The sequence below is a fragment of the Anoplopoma fimbria genome, chromosome 21 (assembly GCF_027596085.1).
Source record: "Anoplopoma fimbria isolate UVic2021 breed Golden Eagle Sablefish chromosome 21, Afim_UVic_2022, whole genome shotgun sequence".
NCBI classification, from domain to species: Eukaryota; Metazoa; Chordata; class Actinopteri; order Perciformes; family Anoplopomatidae; genus Anoplopoma; species Anoplopoma fimbria.
The window spans coordinates 7,944,031-7,968,467 of NC_072469.1; the positions used below are offsets into that span (position 1 = coordinate 7,944,031).

Consider the following 24,437-nt stretch of genomic DNA (forward strand, 5'->3'; position numbering starts at 1 on the left):
CAGACGGAGGAAACATTTCACACCACACTAGCAATGGGCTCGCGTTAATAAAAAACCTCTTAAATGGCTTGTTGAGCGACAACCTGGCTGCTCAGGCACTATTTTAAGGGCTGGAATCATTTTAAACTTATTTAGCATAAAGAAAAAATATTTTAAATGTGTTTTTATACTTGGTAAATCCAATTTAAATAATATTCCACTACTTTCTTACCAGTCCTATAGCCTAGATATATAGACATACTGTTTATTTTTATTTTTTTACATTGAATTAGATCACCAGACATTCTTGTACCAAAAATAATGCAACAATAAGGAATTATAAAAATAAAACATACTGTTTGTAATTTGCATAGGCTCAAGAAAAATAAGAGTGGACTTCCTCAAATGGATACAAAACATCCCATCAGCCTACTTTTCCTACCTAAACAAGCACGTATTTATTTAGGGTGTCTTATTAACTAATATGTCAATATCTAATTTGATCTTTCCGCCTAGTCTTTTATTTTGACGTATTTGATGACCAATGTGACCGAGCTATAGGTCTGGTTTAATAACTCATCTGTACATTGTTTACACTATGCATCGGTTAGTTTACAGAAAACACAGTCAACAATATGGTCCTATACTTGTTAGCATTGTTCCCGCAGTCATTAGTGTTAGACTACAGCAGGGTTTGACTGATTATGTGCCATTTGCAACGGGATTACTGAGCGATCTGTTGGTTATCTTCAGCTGTTTGCTTTAGCTGAGTAAATCAAAGTTCAGCTCAGGGTCAAACCCGAATAGAATACAACAGGTAAAGCTGACGGGAGAGTCGTCGGCTCACAGCTGCAGACAATCACCAGAGAAACTGCACAGTGGGCCTATTGATCCCACTATCTCCACCTTCTAACTGACACATTCTCAAGTTTTTCTCCTAGTAGTCTCCATCACTTCTCAAATAAAAACACCGCTACTCAAGACGGAAGTGTATTTTGTCACTGTCTTGAGTATTACATGTAATTAAAATATCTCTTAGGTTACAGTGTGCTTTGTGGACAAGTGAAGGACATTTCCGCTGGTTGACCTTGGTGGCCCGTTCCTGACCTCAGGCCGCTCTCCAGCCTCAGATTGATACAGGCCGCACCAATGGAGCTAATTAATAGGCGCAAGTATCAAATGTAACAGAATGACTCTGCTATGCTAACCACGCGGGCAGATACCGTTGTCAGCGAGCAAACAGAATATAGGCTAGATTTAAGGCCCCTGGGTCATTTCATCAGGGTGTGTAAACAGAACGAACGACACCACCGTCCCTCTCTGTTCTCACCGCTCCCGTTTGTGTCACACTCCCAGCAAGCCGAGTGGAAATATCAATATAAAAGGAGAACAACATACAAATATACATTAATCAGTTGCATTTACGGCTGAGAAAGACTTTAATATTATGTGCTTTATTTTGCGTAAGAGCAAATAGACTTAGTAAAGCCCAGAAGAATAGCTCCAGGTGTACGAACTCAACAATATTAACTCTTGCTGTGATCTGCCTCCACAAGAGCGATCTCAGATGAAGAAGATTAAGGAATGGAAGAAGAAGAAGAAGAAATTAGAGCTGTTGTTAGAGAATAAGGTTTATTTCTCTCTACAAAAGGAGTCAAAGCTTTAGGTAAAATATCAGTGATTATTGAGGCGTTTATGACTGATGCTTTTCAAATTGCGACATTCTGAATACACAAGAACCATTATGGATTTTATAAAATTTCCAAGGTATCGCTAACAAATTGTCATAAAGCACAATATGGTGTTATTTATTGCAGAATAATAAAGCTGAACCAATATTAAAATAATAAACATAGTCTGAAGACTGATGTTGCCTAAAGGCATCAGTATCTTCCAGATTTAAAAATCTTCATGGTAACAATTATGTACAAGGACTCTACATAGCAAAAACATTAATTTAATTTCAAAAACATATTTATTCTTCTTTGAAGAAAAACTGTAGGTGTGTGTTCTTTGTGTTAAGAGACAAAGTCTTCTTCTGTTCCAACGTTCGGTAACGTACGTCTGTCGGGTTTCTGGTGTGTGTGTGTGTGTGTGTGTGTGTGTGTGTGTGTGTGTGTGTGTGTGTGTGTGTGTGTGTGTGTGTGTACGTGTTTTACAGTTTGAGCTTGGCCTCTTTGGCCTCCATAGCTTTGGTGGCGACCTGAGCGCGCTCTGACAGCGTCGCTGCTTGCTCAGCTGGTCCCTGTGACTGGGCATTCTTCAGCAGAAAGTGGCTGATGAACAGCTTCAAGCCCTCTCGCAGCATTCCTAGCTTGGGAATTCCTGAAATCCTGGTGGATGGGAAACAATGAAGGACATTGATGTGAGGTGTTCACACGGTGCGAAGCAGTACAGAGGAGTAGTTTGACAAGATGCGGGCAAAGAGAGGTTAATATTTGATCGAAACTGAAATATCTATTGAATGGATTGCCAAGAAAATGTGGACAAACATTCATGGTTTCCAGAGGATGAATCTATCTGACTCCGTCTTCCTCTGACTCTTCATCTAAGATCAACATGAGGTCAAATACAGTCCGATACGTTTATAACCAAAACCGCAAAACTTATCCATCAGTCTCAACTGTACGTTTAGCTGTGTTTATTTCTGATTACAAAACGTTAGCATGTGAAAACACTAAACTAAAATGCTGAACATGATAAACATTATGCTTGCCAAACATCATCATGTTAGAATCGTCTTTGCGAGCATGTTAGCATGCTGATGCACAGCATTAAGCTCAAATCACGGCTGTTCCTAAAAAAGCGTCATTGCAGAGTTGCTAGTTTTGTTTTCCCAGTTCTTATTTTGCATTAATTCAAAATGTTTAAATCTCCTAACCTCTAAGAAGTAAGTATATGTACAGGCTCACCTTCCAAAGATGCTGGCGAGGTCTTCAGGCTCCATGTCTTTTAGCAGTTTGGTGAGCACCTGACGCAAGAAGCGCACTGTGGATTTATCTAGTTCACCAAACTCTATTACCTACACAGAAAAACAAAGAGGGAAATCTGGTGAATAGGTTTTTAAGATTTAAATCAATTTACAACATCAAATATATAAATGTGATATAGTACAAACTTACACACACAACGTGTCACTTACTTTGAGTATGGAGAGTGAAAGGCACTTCTTCTGAAGGAAGTGGGTTACTAGCTGAACCAAGTTGTTAAAGGTGCTGCTTTGAAGGTTGGACAGCTCCCTGAACTTGTCCCACAGGCTGAACTGGAAAGTCATCTTGGGAGAATAAAGAACATCAAATTGAAAGCTTTCATAACTGCACTGAATGAGACACTGATTATTTCCCCCCCCCAAAAAAAGGAAGAGAAAGTATAAAGAACAGACTCCAGCTCTGCATAGTCCATCCTCTCCTCCGGATCCAGTTTACATGTGAAAAGCAAACATTCCCACCAGCTCTGGTTCAAGCTCTTTGATGAGGACAATGGTCATCAGTCTCTGATATGGACCCACGGCCTACCTGGCAGCAAAGTAGGAAGTGTGGTCTCACCCCCATTGTTTGTAGTCACAGTTTAAGTCAAATAATATCAGAGGTGAGAGGTGTGAGAGGCTCCCACACTGCAGAGGTGAACTACAGGCCACACGACGCAGGTCACGGGCAGTTTAAGAGACTGGGTGGTCACACACATCCAGCCGGTAATTCAACCTTAAATGCAACTCTTTTATATTTTCTCATCATGACATGTATAGTAAGAGAGAGGGAGAGAGAGAGGATTTGGCTGCTTCTCCTTGTCTTATGTGGTCGGACAAAACTCGCAATTTAATATCATCAGCCTGGGCTTTAGGAAATTGTATTTGGAACTTTCCGTCATTTTTATTATCCTTTATAAACTAAACTATTGATTTGTCCCACAAAGTTATTAGCATATTAAACACATTATTAAAATAAAATGCATTTGCATAGGTTCAGCTTTTATATAGATACAATTAATTTAGGTACAGTTCCTGCTAATTAGTAAGGAAGAAGAAATGAGATGGTGTTTTTTCCCCCCTATTTACTGCTCATGAGATTACAATATCATGTGTTTACGTATCAAACCATTGTCTGTGAGAATGACTGGTGATTGTATGTACCAATCTGATTGTAGATGTGGTTGGAGCCCATTAAGCTTTTGTGGAACTGGGGCAAGTTCATTGATGACGTTGTTGTTGATAAGAGAGATTTAGAACAGGGTCTGTTTATTTGCAGGGTTCTGTGTTCTGTGTAAGTGAGAGTAGTTTTACTTTCTATTCTCAGTCGTTAAAGTGTTTGTTTCTACCAGCTGAGTACCTGAAAGCGGCGATCTTGGGAGCAGAATTTCTCTCCCAGTACAGCGTAATAGGCGTTGAAGGTTTTCTCCTGCAGACAGCAGTCCATCAGAACGTGAACAATCTCCCTCTCCTGCTTGTCCTTCAGGCCCATCCTTCACACGGAGCAAATAAAAGACTTTATAACATCACCCTTACAGCTGAGCTGCTTTGACATGAAACACAGCTTAAATAAGCATGTAATGTTTCCCTCTGTCTGTCTTTGGTTAATCAACTTAACATGGAGACAAACTGTGGAGGTGAGTGATAACAAACCTGAGCAGTTTCTGAAATGCATCCATGTAATCTTCACTGGTCATTATCACACAGAAGATGTTTCTTCTGACCTCAGTGTTCATCCTCTGTTTCCTAGCCAGCTCCAAGACTTTGGCACTAAACTGAAATGATTAAAAGAAAATGAGAACAGTAAAGTTAAAAATGGCCAAATACACTTATCAAAGTGCGGCTATTACTGAATAATTCTGACTAAACCCTGGATATCATTTTGAATTTTTCAATGCTTGTGCTGACATTATTCTAGAGCATTTGTATCAACACTATAACAATGTTAATACCTCATTAAAAAAAATATTTTAAAGTTTTGCTACAATCTCCACAAATGTCCAAATACAGGCAACAGTACAAGAACTGAAAAAAGTGTAAATAAAATAGTTTACATTTGGCAAAATGTTGATGTATGTGTTCAAGGAATAAGTAAACAAGATTACAAATTTAAACGAGTAAACTAGTTTATTTTTGATATTTTTAAGTACAGTACCAGTCAAAAGTTTGGACACACCTTCTCATTCAATGGTTTTTCTTTATTTTTTTTACATTGTAGATTAATATTGAAGACATCCAAACTATGAAGGAACACATATGGAATTATGTGGCAAACAAACAAATGCTCAACAAACCAGAATATGTTTTATATTTTACATTCTTCAAAGTAGTTGAATGAGAAGGTGTGTCCAAACGTTTGACTGGTACTGTATGTTGGTTTGAGATCCTGACCTTACACCCACCAATTTGCATTGACTAATAAAGGAAATACTGTCCGTCTTCTTAAGCATTAAAATACTACTGATGATGCACCAACAAATGCAAAAAATGTACCGTTCATTTTAAATTTAAAAATTGTATAATAAGATAAATTAGTTAAATCAGAAATTGAATAAATCCAATATAATACCGCAGATACTATAAATGCTGCAACACAGACAAAACGGGACATGATCAGTTCAGTATATGTTTTCCCTGACATGGCAACCTTTTTACATCAAAAGATGCCCAGCACCCATGCAGATCTGCACTGGGACTACTATCTCCTGTGCTTCCAGTACTCTACCTGTCCTTCAGCAGATTTCTGTTTTGAGGTCTTGTTCGCTTGTTCGCCGATCATGGGCGCTCCGCTCCACGAGGAGCCGACGATCCACCAGCGGCCCACTTGCTCTGCAGCCAGGAGATTGTCCAGAGACACCCTCAGTTTCAGGTCAGTGCCTCCTGCACGCCGCTGGATCTGAGTAACACATTTACCTAAGATTAGCCAAAAGTGCACTAAGGAGGCAAACGGCAGTTAAACAACATCAAAGAAGGACAGCAAATCAGCAATCCTGAAGTAGACAACTGTTAAAAAGGCTACAATGAATGGTGATGATGAAAGCATCCCTAACACTCTGGACTTTGGGTCTGTAAATGTGTGACTCTAGGGCCACCTGGTGGTACAAGAGGAAGCTACCATGAACATAACATCCTATAAGAACACAATAACAATGTTCAGTATGAGGAATAATACCACTGCCTTTAAGCCAAATAATAAAAATCTAAATTGGTCTTCACTAATGTAGTGAAATAATGATATTTAAAACAAATAAGTCATGTTGTCTAAATCACCCACCAGCGTCCTCTGCAGCTTCCTCAGTTTCTCCATAGGCTCAGGATCGTAGCCTGGGATCTTCCGCATATCATTGTTCTTCAAAGCCATCATGGTTTCCAGCATGAAACGCACCTGAGATCATGTGTTCATATAAACTAATGTTAGATCCAAAATTTGAAAATAATTGAGAGGTCAAATAAAAAAATTGCTCCAGCCAACACCAGAACATTCTATGTGATTAACGATGCCTTGTAAATGAGAGGTAATTAAAGAGAGAGGTACTTCCGTTTGCCTTACCCTGGTCTGATCCTGAAACTTGGACCCCGTGTCGCAGGCCTTGCGTTGGCCCTCAGAGATGAGCTCCTTGAGAGCCAGAGCGTCGTCCTTCCTCAGGGCGAAGCCGACGTTCCTCAGCAATAACAAAACTAGTTCAATGTCCTTCTCTGTGAAGGCTCCGACAAAAAGTTTTAGGATGTCGAAGATCAGGACAGAATGCACCACCTGGAAGTTATAGAGGTGACCGACGATGGACACCAGGTTGTCGCATTCTTTGCTCTCAGTTGGGTTCTTGTACGACTCGTCAAACTTTCGCACGACCGTCTCCAGAAAATTGGCTCCCACCTGGAAAATCATCAAATGGAAATATTATAAACTTGTGATTTGTGTTATAATTGGAGTTATGTACGTTAATATCTGTGGTGATGACGTATGATAAATAATGGGTCAATATAACAGCATCACACATGTTAGACAAACGACACAGTTTGAGTTAAAGAACAAATCAAATATATAAATAAGGATTTCTTATTGCAACGTTAAACTCTATAACACACAGAATAAACAAAAGTCAATGTTCAATCTAATGGATGTTCTTGGATCCCACATTACACTAATCAAGTTAGTGTCATAACTGACAGAAATGGTGGGTGTAAAAAAACAACAAAAAAATGTATCTTGTTAATAATCCCTCAAACTACGTTGAAAGGCATCTGTTGACTCTGGCTAATTTTACTGATGATCCAGTTTGGGGTCATTTACAAGATGGAAAGTCAAAACAGAGACAACAATACTATTACACCTTAAACAAAAGCATCCAAGGTGTTAGATATCACTTTCCAATTCATTAAAAGAGCATTATCTCTTAGTGGAGTTGTGTGGAAGCAGTTAATGAATAATCCAAGAGCTGATGTCCGTTCTCAGGTCAGTGGTTACGGTTTCTTACACTCAGGCTGATAAAACCAAAAGCTGCCCGACACCTGCTGTCACTCTTATCAGTGGATGAGACGGTGAAATGAAGATCTCCAAACCTGTTTAATCAGGATCCATCCAAGAATGAATTAAAGGGTTATGTTTACCTCTAACCCGACGGCGTGATGGAGGATGCTGACCAGCAGGATGTGCTCCATCAGAAGTCTGTCAGGCATCAGGGACGGGGTGACGCAGGCTGCTAGTAGCACCTCCGTCAGGGTGTCATTCATGTCCTTCCTGCTGCAGCTCATGTACAGCTCCTCCAGCTGACCACTGATGGACGCCATGTTGGGCTCACTCAGCCTGAAGAAGTTAGAAAATGGATGTATTAACACGGTTAACAGAGCGAACAAAAGACCCAGCTCAGAATTCAGGCAATATTGTGACTAATATTGACCAAAAATAATCCATACAGTGTTTGGTTTTTTTGTTGGACAAATGCATTCATATCTAAAAGGGTCAATTCTGGACTGTTCTTGAGGCTATACCAGCAATTTTAAGATTTCACGAAAGGTTAATAAAAACACAAACAAAAAACGTAATAATGATAATAATCTATATTCTCCATTCAACAAACATTTACTACTGTATATCAGTAATAAATGTTTATTACTGTATATCAACTGTATATTACAAAGCAGGACCCAGCTGAGCTTCTGGGGGAAATGGCAACTTTTCACACGTTTGGAGACTAGTGATGGGTTTCTTTAAGACGAAGGCAGACTTGCAGGTTTTATATGACCAGGATTTTCTAACAGGGCAACCTAAAATCTAGATAAAAATATATTTTTGGTTCATACATTATATTACCCAAAGTGCATGATGCATCAGCAGAACACTTCTTACATTTCATAGAAAAAAAGTGGGTAGGATTTTGATAGTGACTCTGGTAAAAATGCATTTTCTTGGCATTTACTACAGTTAATATACTCATGACATCAAAGTAATGACAGAAAATGCTTTTTAAAAATGTCACAGGATTGTTCAAATGAAGAAACGTAACTTTAGCTGACAAAAGTGGCAAAAATGTATACATTTGTAAACTTAAGTGTTAAATTAGCACAATAAGAGAAATGTGTATGCAAGCAGATGACTTAGTAACATCACTGACACAGCAATCTCAAATCAGTGTTTGCTAACACTAGGCATCTAGTCACTCATATGAGCTACTCGTCATACCAGCCAAACCCCTGAGTGTACTGTCATTTACTGTATTCAGCAATGTTGTGTTTCACTGGTGTGAGATGGGGAATGTTCTGTTTCTGTGCGTTGGTTAGACAGTTACCTGTTCACCAGGCCTTTCACGGTCCTCTTCAGTTTTTCGAGCTCAGCTTTGCGTTTTTCATCTCCAGCGCCTCTCAATTGAGGCGGCACGTATTTACCTGATGCAGGGTTGACCTGGACATTGGAAGAAGTATCTTACAATTAGATCCATTATGCAGCAAACAAGATGTCAATGCTATGACAATAATAAAGATTTTTTTCCTGAACTCACGGTTTCTGAATTTGAGCCGGATTTCATTGTTTCACGAGTGTCTGCTTCTTCCTCTGTTTCACCATCATTTTCATTGTCTGAGTCAGCTGCATCACTCTCATCCAGCTCAGCCTCCTTCTCCTCAACCATTTCATCATCATCATCGTCATCATCATCATCATCGTCATCATCATCCACCTCATTTTCATCGTCAACTGAAGCCATATCTTCATCACTGCCTTCATTCGCCACCTCATCTCCAGGTTCTTCGTCCTCATCTGTGAGCTGAGTGTCGTTCTCACCAAGTTTTTCAAATTTATCCTTGGCCATGTCCATGTCATCGTCATCATCCTCATACATCCCCGCAGCCGATGAGCCAGAGTCCAGAACACCAAGGATGTAATCCAGCCCATCCGCCACAAAGGACTGAGGGAGAGTCTTCTTGTTTTTCCTCTTGTTTAATCCCAGGTATCGCTCTAATTTCTTTATTTCTCTGTCCTCGTCTTCATTTGCCTCCATAAGGGCCTTCTTTCTCGATTCTTGAAGCGTGTTGATTTTCTTGCCTTTCTTGGAAGATGGTGGTGTCTTAGAGACGTTTGGTTTCTCTGCAGTAGCACTACTGGACTTTGTTTTCAACACTTCTTTCTTTGCTTTCTCCATTTTCTTCTTTTTCTGCTGTCCATCAGCTAGTACTCCCTTGTTTTCAGCCACATCGAGGGGTAAACTGAGGATCTTCTTACCCTCATAATAACTTTTCATGTTGGCTTTCTTCATTTTTCGCTTCTCCTTGCGTTGGTCCTTCCTGCTTTTCTTTTTCACAAATCTCAAGCCATGGTCATTCTCCCCTTCTTCAGTGACACTTTTGCTTTTAATAAACTCATCCACAGCCAGCAGGCACTTATGTAACACAACATTGCTCTTCTTCTTTTTGCTGTTCTGCTTCAAATGCCCCTTCATCTCTACAAACGACAGGTACAAACCTTAACTCAACCTTCTGCAATGACGTATCGACTCTTTCCTATTTAACACACACAAACACCTCGGTTTGCACATGCATCTCCATGAGGAACCCTGTGTACATGACCCACAAACACGTGACCATTCCCTTCCAGGGCACGCTGTAGAACAGGCGCGTAGTGATGACGTACTTTATTGTGGGGCGTGTTCTTCTTCTTCTTCTTCTTTTTTTTCCTTTTTTTTTTGTAGCACTGAGCGCTTTTCCTTCGATGTAAAACTGTCGCTTAACCAGTCGGGGTAATATTTGCAGAGAAGAAGCAGAAGAAGAAGAAGCAGAAGAAGAAGACACTGGACGACTCTCACATGCAAGTGAATCTGAATCTGAATCTTTTTTTTTTTGCAATATGAAGAATGGAAGAAGACGATGTGACCATCAGAGAGCAGAATTTCCATAGCCAAGTTCGGGAGTACATCGTAAGTGAAGGAGGACGGGAGCTAATGGAGGCTAGCAGGCTAACGACGTCCTCTAGCCCGGTGACGTCAGAGGAGGCTAACCTGTTAGCTTCACCTGTCAGTCAGGATGTATCAGGGCTGGATGACAACAGTGCAGCCAGACCACGTGTTGTTATTGTGTGTCCATTGCAGTCAGATCTGGACCACCAGTTTAGGACTGTATTGTAACTCCCCTTAGTGTATTGATTGATGTTGATATACTTGTTATGAATATACTGATGTTCACAAGGAAGATCTATATATGGGACATGGACACAATGTCCCTGAGTTAGGGAGATGAAATCTTTATTTATTTTATGCCTTATTCATGTTATATTTTCCATAAACAGGTTACAGTATAGTCTTGTTTTGCAGCTCAAATATCTTTATATACAGTACCAGTCAAAAGTTTTGGACACACCTTCTCATTCAACTACTTTGAAGAATCTAAAATATAAAACATATTCTGGTTTGTTGAGCATTTGTTTGTTTGCCACATAATTCCATATGTGTTCCTTCATAGTTTGGATGTCTTCAATATTAATCTACAATGTAGAAAAAAAATAAAATAAAGAAAAACCATTGAATGAGAAGGTGTGTCCAAACTTTTGACTGGTACTGTATGTATATAAAATTTGGCAAGAGTAATTAATAGATTTATGATATACTTAGGTGTCCTTAATGCCCCTGTGTGTTGGCCACCTTTTAAATGCATGTGACAATAGATAACATAAATAATAAACTATTGTTATTATAATGTGTTTTCCACTAAATGATATCTATAAGTATCTAGACTTCTAGATATCATTTAGTCTTCTGGATTATTCCTGAAGGACACTTTTGAAATATAGAAACTATCAAATGTTTCATCAGCAGACAAGTTCAACAGATCAGCTTTAGCTTGCACATTTTGTCCTAAGTATCTCTCTACATCTGACTCTCAGTAACCCGTAACAACATTCATAAAGTAAGAGGCCTTTTGCATTATGTTGTAATGGCACCTGATTTCTGCAGGTTCAAAATTATACTTGTTAGTTGCGCATGCTTATTTTGCAGCCAAGGGTATTCTGGGTTAAGTATCGAGTTGGTAAACATGACTCAGTGACAACATGGTACGCTCTTATTAGACCTGAAGTGTGGGAAACTTTTTCTGACTTACTAAAGAAGCATTGAAGAATGCACAGAAAACTGTTTTACTGTGAAAAATCACAGGTTGTGAGACTAGCTTGTGGTTTGGTCAGTAATAACATTTTCCAGTACCACCTCCAAACAAGGATGTAATGTAATTTTCAGGCTTCCACGTGCTTTTGGACACAGAGATGCACTGTGTCAAACAAAATGTAAAGTTGTGACATCCCTGAACCTGAACAACTACCTTTCTGATAGAAAATACTATTACCATTAGGAGACAATCTAACGTTTACTTATAACACAATTTCCAACATCTTGTCACTCTTCCTTTCTACGGTGTCTTCCACATTAAAACACACGCTTTTCATAAACCCAGCTAAGGAAATGCTACATGGCCTGGCATCTGGGTTTCCTCAGCTGACATCTGTTAATCAGGTTAGCTACAGTGTAATGCCTTAAACTGGATTAACCAATGTGTAATGTTGATACATCTGAAATCACATTACTGCTAAAAGAGTGAAATAATGACATTTACTTGAATGAAATCATACTGATCAGTTCTTCTTGCAGGAATTGTTAGTTCCTCTGTAAAATAAGTAATTACTTCCCCTCACCTCCAGCTTGAGTTCATATAGCATAAAGGTGTGAAATACTGTTCCTAAATTGCTGTGGATGCTTGCAAACTGTTTGCAAGTATTTAGATTTGTTGTAACCTGCTTCTTTTCCATTGCTCAAGTAACTCTGTATTGGTTCAGGGAAAACAAGAGTGATAACTTTGATAGTGGTAGTGGCCGTCGGTCTGCTTCTTACGTGTTATTCCCCAACTGTTGTATTGACTCTATGCCAGTTTGTCAGCTTCATGATAACTGTGTTAATCTGGAGTTTCCCCTCAGTCGACATGGTTTCACTTGAGCCCCTTTCACCGCAGAGTTTTGTAGCTTGTATATGTATCCGCTGTCTTTCATTTGGAAGGGGACTGCAGATGATAAGACAGTTTTTGCTACGGCTGTCATATAACACCATATACCTCCCAGATTGACTCAGGTTGGTAGCAGTTCTTTAATGTCAGTTTGTCTGTCTGCAATGTGCAGAGTCTAACTGGTGTCTGTCTTAGTCATTTCATAATCCCAGCTGGCTGTGATGAATTGTCCAATGTTGACAGGGTGCAAAGCGCTGAAGTCGGAGCTTCTATCATTAGTTACGTCCTGGTCATAGTAGAAGGGGGCCAGGTGGAATGGGATCCTTCTGTAAGACCATCCAGCTTGTTTTGAGGCCGCGGTAACCTAATAAATTCCCTGCATTGCATGTTCTGTTGGCTTATAAGTATGTCTAATGTTGGAAAACAATAATACGTTACTCACTGTTGTTCTTTACGATCAAATAAATGGGTTATGTTGAGCTTTATATTGGTAGTGAATGATTTGTTTAATAATGGAGCAGGCGTTCATTTATTTTCCTGAATTTGCAAACTTCAACAGGCCTTAACCACATGTAGAGCTATTTTTGGACAGCAAACATGTAAATTTACCTACTGCACAAAGACCTAGTGATAAAGTATTAAAGTATCGGTATTCTGGACCGTGGGCTGCCTAGACTAGATATTCAAACACTCCACAATCTGCCCTCGATACAAAAACAACAACAAAAAACTATACATATAATATATTTATATATTTAGACTGTTCGGTCAAAACAAATTATTTATGTACATCACCATTGGCTTAAGAAACTTGTGGCAATTGGACATTCTTTTGACTAAATCATTTATAGTTTATAGTAACTACATGATAATCAGTAGTCAGTGTGTATCTCTGTGTGGGCTCTACCGAAGTCCTGCAGACTTTAATGTACAGTTTTTTATTATTGGGATTTAAAAATATACAGTTTAGAATAACAAGTCTGTAATATACAGTAACAGGAAGTGGAGAAATTAGGTTTGATATCTGCTGGGTGAACCGTCAGTAAATGCTTGCTAATGATTGTGAGTGCTGATCTCATCTACACACCAAAGTGAATCCTTTTACCAAGATTCTTATTTTGTCGTTTCAGATTTGCTTCCTCCTGTTTGCAGTCCTCTACATTGTGTCTTACTGCATCATAACCAGATACAAGAGGAAGAGTGGTAAGTGTGTCCAATATGAGCCCTCACTCCGTGGGAACACAAATCAGTGAGATTTCATCGTCTTAAAGCTTCAAACTGTTAACACGTAGACGGCAGAAATGCTTCCACGGCTGACCCATGTTCACAGCGGTCTGTCTGTCACGTTATGCTGTATTTGCTCAAAGACAGAGCCCTTCATTGTGTTTTGACTGAATGGAAGTCATTTCCGAGAGGGCTTTAGGTGTATGCGTGGGACACCACACCCATGTAGAGTAATCTACCACAGGCAGCTCTGTATCAGTGTGAACCGTACCCGCCCAAAAGAGCTTTAAGGACTGTGGCAAAAATGAATACAATTTGTCACATAATAACAAGTGTGACAGGACAGGTTAGTGACAAAAGCGGTTTGATATCCAAACAAAGACGACGCTCACCTTTTAACAGAAGGAGATGTTTTGTTCCTCTGTTTGAGCTACAGCGGGGAGAAATGACTGAGACCTAGTTACAAAGGAGAAAACAGTGATGAAAACAAGAAGGCCGTGGCAGACATTATAACCTGTATCCCATTTTCCCAGGACAAATTTAGTATGTACAGGTCACAGAGGCTTCCCTTGTCTCATTTGGAAAGTAGACCACTTTGCACCAGAAATCCCTTCTGGAGTTTTGTACAGTAGAAATCTAGGCTGCTCTTCTCCTCTTATCAGTGGTTTGGGAGCTTTAATCTTTTCACTTATAGTAAAAAAGGAATTGTAAAATATAAAGTGGCATCACATGCACTACTTTACTATCTACTGTCTCACATTTTTTGATGATTATGAGATCATTCTCTTAAGTTCTTGAATAATTAGAGTAAGAAATGAACTAATGTCTGCTGTAAAAAAAACATAACAAGTAAAGGTATCATAGAAACAGAGCGCAACGCTTTCAATTCCCTAAAACCCTGCACATCTTAGAGGAAAAAATCGGTGCCTCAAAATGCAACAAAGAGCTGAAACGCTAACAACATTTCTGTTGCTCAAAACATTCAATTTCAGCATGACAAATGATTATTTTAGCACACTAGGTCTAGCAAGGGTGCAGTTGATATCTAAACCGATGATGGGATTGGGACAAGGTAGCGGTTTCTGCTATGAAATTGTAATATTTCACAATTTCTATCAAGTTTTTCTAAAAAAACATTAAACTTAACTGTCAAATAGCAGTGAAATAAAAATAAAATCATAGTTTACATTGTTTTGGAAACAACTACAGATGCATAGAGTGAAATAGCAAGAATTAAATGTTCCTTAAGTTAGGCATGTTTCAAATACTTAGGCTGTTTTGCACTAACACTACAATAATACATGCTAGTATCGGCTGATATGGATGTGAAAATATCAGATATTTAACAATGCTTGAACAGAAAGTATGTCCTTGATAAGAAAATGTAGCCAATGCCTTGTTTGAAGTAAGATGTGATGTATAAAATGTGATGTGATAAAACTGATGCAGCTCATAAATTCACACCACCTTGTTTGATTTCCTTTACAGATGACCATGAGGATGAAGATGCTGTCGTCAATAGAATATCGTGAGTAAAGCCGAGTTCATTCTTCTTTTGATACAATACTGGGAATTCAATGTTGCTAATTTGAGTTTAAACAATGAACAGATTTCTAGCTTAACAGAAACTAAATCTGCACTTCATGATTTTAGTCATGTTTTCTAGCAAGAAAATTGAGGCTTCTGTGTATATTATATCACAGTGAGGTGAATGTCTTTGGGGTTTTGAGTGTTTGTTGGATAATAAAAGTCATTTGAAGACGAGTTGTGACAAGCATTTTTCACTGTTTTCACACATTACATGGACCAAACAATGAATAGATTAATCTAGAAATAATCAGATATTAATCAATAATGAAAATAACCATTTACATAAACTGAAAAAGCATTGCGTTCATTTACTCACTACCTCAAAAACTGTGAATGTCTTACAGTTTGCATCATTAGCTAGAACTGTGGTGGCGAGTATCACATATCGCTCAGTTTAGAGTTGCAGCACACATCACACCAGAGGGGCCCGTTGTAGCCACAAACATCCTGCATGTTTAGTACCAGCTAAGCAAAATAGTACCTAAGGGTCCAGCTAAATGAAGGAAAGCATTTCAGTTAATGAGTTATTTTAGTGATATGGGAAAGTGGGGACTTTGTGCTGCCAAACTGAAGACCACTAAGCAGATGGTCACTCCCCTGGGTCCAATACTGAGACCTACAGAAACGTAGCCACTCCATGTCTTTTGTCCTAGGACTAAAACAGGGCTGGATTAAACTGAGGTATAGAAAGACGATTGAAAGTATAGATTGACGATGGGTGGCAGCTGTATCCGGTGTTATTTTAGTGGTCGCTGTCACTTAATAAGTTCCTTCCTCATTTGCTTTTGCTTATTTAATTTTGTCACACTGTAAACCAAATAACTCTTTTATAACACAACATGTCATCCAAATGAATCCTCCAGTAACCAAGTAGTTTCTTCTGGCATATAATCTATAAAGATATGTTATTATCATGTTGTGATTGTGTACGTGTTAGTCTCACACTTTTGTGTTTGTGTTTCTGTCTCTTTGTGTGTTTGATTCCATTTGCAGATTATACTTGTGCACCTTCACCCTGGCAGTGTCGGGTGGTGCCGTCTTCTTACTGCCTTTCTCAATCATTAGTAACGAGATCCTCCTCTCCTTCCCCAAAAACTATTACATTCAGTGGCTCAATGGCTCGCTCATTCACGGTCAGTAGATCTCATATCATGTGGCTTTTTATTTCATTAGACTAACTACTAGATTTCTCTCCCTTCTTTGTCTTTTGATTGGAATTTTTTTTTTTTATCTTCCGGAGGTGTTGACTAGCATGATGTGCAAATTGCAATAGACCAGTACCCACATTAATGTTGGTTTAGCAAACAGTTGTATTTTTATGTAAGTCATTTTGACTTAAGGCAGAGATTCATCTGAATTAGACAGCAATGCAATGTGAGTATAGTATACAGAGGTGTCCAAAACTCTTCCATTTGCTATCAAACTGTTAAATTTGATAATATTTTTCTTTTATAAAAAAAGATATTCAAATTAAAATGTCACTTTTAGTTTTAAAATTTTGGTAAATACTTGTTTCAATTTGAAATAAATAGGAGTTCTTATCCAACATGTCTTAACACCATATAAATCATTCAAAAATAAATATGTGTTCCCAATACAGTATGATTTATTTAACAACTACAAAACACTTAAGTAGGTAGTAATTCATTTTAATCCACTTTGTTTGTGCTTAATAAAACATATTGTATTGGAGTTACCCCAAAAATAATTGAGGCATTGTTGCAGAGTCAGCCTTTTGTTTTACTTAAAGACTACTACTTAAAACACAAACTGGATTAAAAGAACATATTGATAGACTGCAGTGTACACACTCTTCTTTTAATCTGCCGGACTTTGACATTGGTTGAAATTTGATACCAGACTGAGTGCAAGCTCTGTTTACAGTAAATGATGTACTTAGCAAATACTCTGGAATTTTGGCTTTCTATAAATGCTTACACACTTTTGACTTTAATGGTTGAAAGTGTAATAATTGTGTTATGGGAATACTGCTAAATGACTGTAATGTAATGTAATACGATTTGACTCTTTAGTTTGTGCTAATCTTAAATGTGTAACCATCAGCAAGTGATAGATGTAGTAAGCGTGTTTCTTTCTTGATTTAAAACCAAACCATGTAAGATTTAAAAGTCTTACATTTTTTTATGTGCCATGTCCCCACATAGCAGATCAATTAATACTTTATGTCACAGTCAGTCTACAGAAACCCAACAGAGTCTGTTGTAACCTGTCGATAAGGCTGTTGGGTGCTGCAACAGCCACCAGGGGGCATTAGAGTCCATGACTTAGAAATGACACAAAGACACTTACCAGATAAGTCCTGTGTTGGCACCTCCTCTATCAAATACTAATATTCAAGGGAAAAGCTCTCAATATTATGGGAAAACCTGTTTGTGTAACCTCACTGAGCCTGAAACAATTAGACATTTAAATAGGATTGACTAGATATATATATATATGCAAATTTCCCCGCTGCGGGACTAATAAAGGATTATCTTATCTCTTATACTTTTTGAATAAACTGTATGTGTACTCTGTCACGTGTTTGGTTTCTGCAGGTCTGTGGAACCTGGTGTCACTGTTCTCCAACCTTTGCCTCTTTGTCCTGATGCCCTTTGCCTATTTCTTCCTGGAGTCTGAGGGATTCGCCGGATCTAAAAAGGTACACTGCCATAAGTTTGTTGCAGAATTTCTATGCATCATTTTAATATTAGTTCATTTTCTTTGTGTGTCACGCAAGGTAACTATCATCAAAACAAAGAAGGTTGGAAATGGTAAATGAGTTTAGCACTTTGCTGAGTTTCCAAAGTCTGGAATTAGCTTTTAAAATCCTGAGAAATAATAAAGATCAAACATCATTGAGGTGATTAATTGAAAACAAGACAATCTGCGATGATTATAAAACTAAAAATCTGAAACTTTGATTAGTAAAATATGGAACCCTGTTTCTCTTCTGCCTTTTGTGTTGATACATTTGCTTTGCGATCCATACAAGGGGCTCCCTTTTAACAGCCAAAGCAGCAGCAGCAGCAGCAGCAGCAGCAGCAGGTGCCTTGTCCTTGCCCTCTCCCTGACTCACGCCACTGACTGTAACTGCCACCGCAGAAAGTTCATTAACCATGAAAGTCTGAATCTGGACTTCGCCCAGCGCCACATCCTGACAAACCCTTCCAATAAGGCCATAGGCTGCAAACGCTTCAACACGGCTGCATCGGCCCCGCTGATTTAAAGCCTGATTCCTTGTCACCCCCTCCCCAGCCCCCCAGAATAAAACTTCAAAAGGACAGGCTAATAATCGAGTTGTAAGGCCACAGCGAACTTCCTTGTTTAATTGATTACCCCCCCCCAAAAAAAAAAAACGGGGGCTTGGGGCTCGTGTTCCAAAAGTCCATAAAGTCGCAGCAACATGACAGCACAATAGAACCTCGCAAAATGGAGGGGGAAAGATTTACTTTTAATACACCTCTATCCTGTGTCACAGTTTGAAACCTCTCTGGTTTATGTCCCTCCTGGCAAAAGCACATAAAAATTAGTCTGTACTGTAGTGTATGGCCAGTTCTTTTCCTCCTCAGCCCACTAATTTGTTTCGGTTGGATTTCTTCTGCAGAAGGCAGGCCCTGATGTGTAGGAAGCAGGATGAGGGCCTCTTTTTTCTTTACGTTTTTGTTCTTTTTTCCATTTCTAGCAAGACTGTTTTCTTGCTACTGATCTTCCATAAATTTGCTTTGAGGAAGCACTGTTCAATGTTGAGCTGCACTTCCAGGTATATATTGTGTGTGTTTGTTATGGAAGGGCTGGAGGTGACACCTAAAAAAAACCCCCAAAAAAACAGAGCAGCCTGCAGAGTCAATCATGCAGCCAGAGGAATGTAAAACACAGATCCAAGTTTTTTTAATGTGATATTATCCCTCTCCCCAATAACAGCATTAGACCACATTGTCATAAGGTTTTATGTGGCGTTTTAACCTCCCGGGCGAACGTTACGGCACTGCGAGCTCCTTTTGACTGCGGAAATGAAGTGAATGATGAATTTCACTCCTAACGTTGTAAGTCAGCCTTTTCATGTGGCTGTGTTTACTTTTGACGATGTACTAAAAGACGCCACCAGAATAAAGATGGAAATGTGGATGTTTTCTTTTTCTTTTTTTTATGTTAACTGTTCAGCTCTTTAGATGCTCTGTCACCTGAGAGATTAATAGTTTAACAAATTGTCCAAATTGTGGATGAATCAGAGCGACTTAGGGTCTTGATGTCAGATGTTATGATCTAGCTTTTATTTGCCGCTGTAAAATGTCTCCCGCTTTACTGCTGTGTTCTCAAATCTTTGCCGAAGAGCTGCATCACTGAGGCCACTAAAGGTTGCTGTGTAGTTCATGGTCATTGGTTCTGATGATGTGTTAGAAACCTCTATAGCAGGCTCTATTTGTGCAATTACAAGTAGCATAAAAAGTATTCTAAATGAGATACTATACCTTGTTTAGCTGTGTTGAGTGCATTGGGAAAGATTTTGAGGCTTTATAAAGCATTTCTGCCTTTATAGTTGTCTCTGCACCACCAGTAGATGGCATTATAATGATGAGAGCCATCGCTGTCATCCATATTGAGATAATCAGCGTGTTCTGACAAAGACTGTGAAGACATCAGCACCAGCCTTTGTTCTGACTTCTATTTATATCAAGGGACTCAAGTTGGCTTAATAATTCTACAGGGGGAGTGTGATCTCTTGAAGCTATATTTACTCAAAAACAATTAGATCAAGGTATGGAATTTTTTTTTTTTTTTGGACAATGACAACTTCCTGTCCTATTTCTAGTGTCGTCTTATCTTATTACCTTTGCACTAATGCTCAGATTGTTTGTTATCTCTTGCTCTGTTTTCAGCGCCACAGCCTGACTTACTAACAATGATTGTAACTTCAGTATGAGGAAAATAAGCACAATTACTAGTAGGTTTTTAATATTCTAGTTTTTTTTTTTTATTTATTTAAGAAACAATATAAAGAAGTATGCTTTGCAGTGAATAGTCTTTTGGTCTCACCCACAGTATTGAAATGTGTTTGATCCTGAAACGAGTTGGAACGAGTCTGACCCCCTGACTGACCCAGCAAAGGGCCAACAGGTTTCATCTGGTAGTTAAAGAAACTCCTCATCAATCTCATCCTAAGCCCTAACCCGCCAATGATGAGAAGTGTGTTTATTGTGGAGGGAGAGGAGGGGAGGGGGGTGGAGAGAGAAAACGTCTCGCCGAGCAAACCCGCGTGGTGTTACTAAGATACTCCTCTTTGTTGGGGCTCCACAATGGGGGCCTGGATATTTATTTCAAATCTCCTGCACATGCAGACATTTTTCCCAGGCCTTCTTTCGGGCAGGGCCAGTCGGAGAATATAAAGTGGTGTTTACATACCTTCCTTTAAGGTCACAATGTCTCCCTAAAGCTGCCTGTTACAATGTTCGTTACCACGGCAACATATTAGTTCGAGCTTGGAATTTAAAAAAGAACAAGCGAGTTGCTCAGGATTTTTTTCCCCCCTTCCTCTCGTGACTCAGTTTTCCTAACCTAAGTGATACTTTCTGAAGCTCAACTGGTTCTGCTCCTGAATTTTTGCCCGTTTTTTCTTGATCTTAAAGCGAGATATCGTCTTATCGTACACGTAGACTGAATTACTACAACTCATTTACGTAACTTTAAGTAGGGCAGAGTATTATGGTGATAGGCTATGAGGTCTATTTGGTCCTAACCTTTAATTTGAAGAAGGATACAGTCTTTTATTTTTTGAAGACTTATCAGTCAGACACCTTTCGGTAATCAGAACAAGCTGTCGTCACTGTAGGATGTCAAGTAAAACTTGGCAAACGTCAGAAAGTACTGAGGCTGCTTCCTTCATTTAAGTTCTTCTGTTTTCTGACTCATCTGGTGAATCAGCCATGAAAGCAGCAGGGAAACAGGAGTTGTAATTCACATCCCCAAAATCCTAAACATTCACAACAATGTTTTCTTTCTCCTTTTTCTTTTTTTTTTGAGGAAAACTCCCCTCCCCCCCACTGGTTTGAACGATACGATGTGATGCCGATCATTTTACATGCTCTCGTGTCATTGGTGCTTTATTAAGAAGTCTTATTAAGAGTCTTTAGAAGTTCATTGTGCAGCTTTACAGGGGAGTGTCCCTCTCCTCTGCTTTCTGTCTTTGACACGGTCATTGCGCTGTGACCGACTGGTTGAAGGATACACTAATAAGGTCCCTGTGGGCATCTGGCATGTCTTTAGCAGAGAGGGCAGTCCTTTTGCTAGGGAGCAAAAAAAAGACCCTGCCCCCTCCCTCACGTATTACACTCTTGGCCCTTGTTCCACACGCCCCTGACAGTGAGCAGAAGGATGGTCTGCAGGATGATCTCTGCCACCGCCTGCTGACCTGCTAAGGATTGATGGCGGCAACTCGGAAGCTCCTGCACCACCTAACTCTCGCCCTTTGTGCGATTTCTCCCTACCCTCCACCCAGAATCTCTTACACTTGTCCACTATTGCACAGTGGCATTGAAACTTCCAGAGGTGAACTCTGGATTCATCTGTCGAATCACTGCATCAAACACAGCGGGCAGATTGTTCTTTAGTTTTTCTGCAGCACAAGCAAGTAGAAACAGCTTGTGAACTGTTTCCAGGGCATCTGTGGCTTTGTGTAGTTGTGTTGATTTGAAGGTTTATTAACCTCGCTGGTCATGTGCATCTGTCTGTGTGCGCTACGTGAAATCATGCATGATTTGTTTGGTACTGTATATGAAACAGTTTCTTTTATTTAATTTTTGTTTCTGGCCACTACACGCATTTCTTGGAAGTCTCTCCAGTCTTGTTCGAGCATAACTGCAGTTAAGCAGCCCCTCACTCGATGTCGGTGTGAGGATCAGGGGATGCTGAATATTTCAGAGCTGCTATATTTAGATGTAGTTACACATTTAGAATGGCAAGAATAGAAACTTTCAGCGGGCGCTCTGGATGCCAAAGCACAGGGCTTTTTTTTCTTCTCTTCCCTCACCAGTTGACAGTTTCATCTTTGATCAGTGATGATAGCTTAGTTGCATTTTTTTCTATTTTTATACTGTAGTTTTTCAAAGCATACATTTGCCTTACTTTCCTATTTGATGAGGAACAAAGGACTTAATTTTCTCCCTTGCAAGGATGGGTAAGGAACTTTCAGTGTGCAATGTCATGCATGTGCATGGATCAATGAAACCAATCTGGGCTCACAGTTCAGTGTCCTCTTTCTCCTGTCAAATCACTTCTGACACAGTGGATTGCTCTTCCAGTGAGGCAGGAACCAGGGATGATAGTAAGGGAGGTGACAAGCTTTGCCTTTGCCCTAAATGATCTGAATGGGTAATGATTTGAGTCTTATAAATGATTGAGAGACCTATCTAAAGGGAATACACCTTCAGCAGGGCATGGGCAGCTTGTTAAGGTGGACTGGTGCGCTTGAGCGGACGCACGTCCTGCCTGCGGCTTCTGCCTGATCCTGATGCATCCTTAAGAGAACGCGTGTGGGACGTGGCTGAAGTCCCTGAAAGCATTCCTCTCTCACCTCCCTTACCTCCAGGGATTGAGATGCGCTCAGACGTTGACTCTCCTCTCCTCCACCAGTCTCCCCTCTGTTGTTCTCTCTTCATCGCTCCTCCATCTCTTCTTTTCTCCCTTCTTTTTGGACGGTGTTCAGTGTTTTCCTTGTTGGCCAGCTGAGCTGAGCTGTGAGATTCTTAAATGCAGCATCCATCCAGCGAACTCCAGAGTGCGCGAGTGTCTGCAAAAGAGCATGATGCAGTCAGCAGAATGTCATATTGTGTTGTGGTATTCAAGTTTCTAGTGTATTGATCTGCATTGAGTGGTGAATTTATTGTTGGTGGATAGCATAACAGAAAACAGGCGTGTATAGTTCCCTTAAGTAATCACTGTGATGGATCTATTTATGATTTATATTTACTCATAATAAATCACGACGATTTTTGTTTGTTTTGTGCTGACTAAAGACTCAAAAAGGCCCGATTACACCCTCTTAATGTTACCTGTCGAGTGTCTGCAGTGTCCACCTTGGCCACACTGGGGCACTCCAGACCCTGCCCACTTTCCTCTCTGTTGTGCTAGAAAATTCTGCACTCACTCACCGAGGCTTTTCGAAAATACCATGCAAGAGGCGAGTGACCGCTCAGTAATAGCTAAATGATAATGCGGTGGGATTTTCCCCATGTAAGACAATGTAAGGAGTGTGAGAATAAGCTCAAATCCCTACATCACTATTGACAGTATGGTCTGAAGGGGTCAGTGATAATGTGTAAGCAATAAATTTACCAAATATGTCTGTGTCCCATTAAACGCCGCCGTTTGTGAGAACGGTGCTTGTAAAAGAGATAAGATCTCAGGAGCGAGTGAGACGGGACATCATTTTCGGTTGCATGAGAGAGAAGACGGCTATTAAACAGAGACCCGCATCGTAGAGCAAAGGCTAAAGGACAGGTGGTTCGGTTAACAACCATGAACTCCCCCCCCAAAAAAAACAAGCCTTGTCTGATTTAATCTGCAGAATTGAAACCATTTCCATTCTATAAAGCGACTTGATTAACAGCGGTTACTTTCAAAGAGGGACCCCCTTCACGTACCTGTTGGCAAATACTGAACAGCAACCGCACGGCCATTATGTTAGCTGGTAACAAATTGCTCATATGTGCCCAATTTAAGCAGCGCTCCAGCCCTTGTTATCCCGTGCCTGGTAGCCAACCTGACATATGTATGAGAACGCCTATCTATCTCACAGTGCTAGACAGCTCGGCTCTCCAGCAGGGGGGGGATGGAAACTGTGTGAACAGGTAGAGGAGGACTTTATTAACCACTCAGCAGTTTGTGACCCGGAAAACCCAAATTACCCCAAAAGCCTCTGGTCTGCGCGGCCCGGGACACGACCGTGGTGCTAAGGGAGCTCCTAATCGGCCCCAGATGGGAGGCCTGCTCTTGATCGCAGACAGTAGCTGACCGAGCCAGGCTTCATGCTCCTTACAGCACCTCCCACCCCCTTACTCTTTTTAATATAACCTCTGCCACCACCAGCCCCCGTTAGACCCGCTTTATAGACCACAATATGTGTGTATAAAAGAGCTGTTTTACACAGGAATCTGTGGGAGCGTTTATGTCCTGTTTGTGTGCTGCGAGTGGAAATGATTGTTTTAAT

At 39.9% G+C, this 24,437-nt stretch overlaps 3 protein-coding genes across 3 annotated transcripts in view; 1 reads left to right on the top strand and 2 right to left on the bottom strand.

The window, feature by feature from the left end:
* Window positions 1-2,060: 2,060 nt before the first annotated feature.
* Window positions 2,061-10,052, bottom strand: nom1 (nucleolar protein with MIF4G domain 1). Its single transcript, XM_054622970.1, has 11 exons — window positions 8,941-10,052; window positions 8,731-8,843; window positions 7,553-7,748; window positions 6,495-6,818; window positions 6,219-6,329; window positions 5,670-5,840; window positions 4,598-4,719; window positions 4,305-4,437; window positions 3,122-3,253; window positions 2,892-3,001; window positions 2,061-2,312 (listed from the first exon to the last, which is right to left on the bottom strand). The coding sequence occupies exons 1-11, from the start codon at window positions 9,874-9,876 to the stop codon at window positions 2,135-2,137; spliced, it is 2,526 nt and encodes an 841-aa protein (XP_054478945.1). The 5' UTR covers window positions 9,877-10,052; the 3' UTR covers window positions 2,061-2,134.
* An 82-nt stretch (window positions 10,053-10,134) lies between these two features.
* lmbr1 (limb development membrane protein 1) overlaps window positions 10,135-24,437 on the top strand; it is a 33,590-nt gene continuing 19,287 nt past the window's right edge. Inside the window, exons 1-5 of the mRNA XM_054622720.1 lie at window positions 10,135-10,350; window positions 13,549-13,621; window positions 15,131-15,170; window positions 16,226-16,365; window positions 17,791-17,894. Of these exons, the coding sequence (XP_054478695.1) occupies window positions 10,288-10,350; window positions 13,549-13,621; window positions 15,131-15,170; window positions 16,226-16,365; window positions 17,791-17,894 (420 nt within the window). The 5' untranslated portion in view covers window positions 10,135-10,287. The remainder of the gene's footprint in view (window positions 10,351-13,548; window positions 13,622-15,130; window positions 15,171-16,225; window positions 16,366-17,790; window positions 17,895-24,437) is intronic.
* rnf32 (ring finger protein 32) overlaps window positions 22,385-24,437 on the bottom strand; it is a 29,508-nt gene continuing 27,455 nt past the window's right edge. Inside the window, exon 8 of the mRNA XM_054622722.1 lies at window positions 22,385-23,018. The gene's annotated coding sequence lies outside the window, so the exon portion shown is untranslated. The remainder of the gene's footprint in view (window positions 23,019-24,437) is intronic.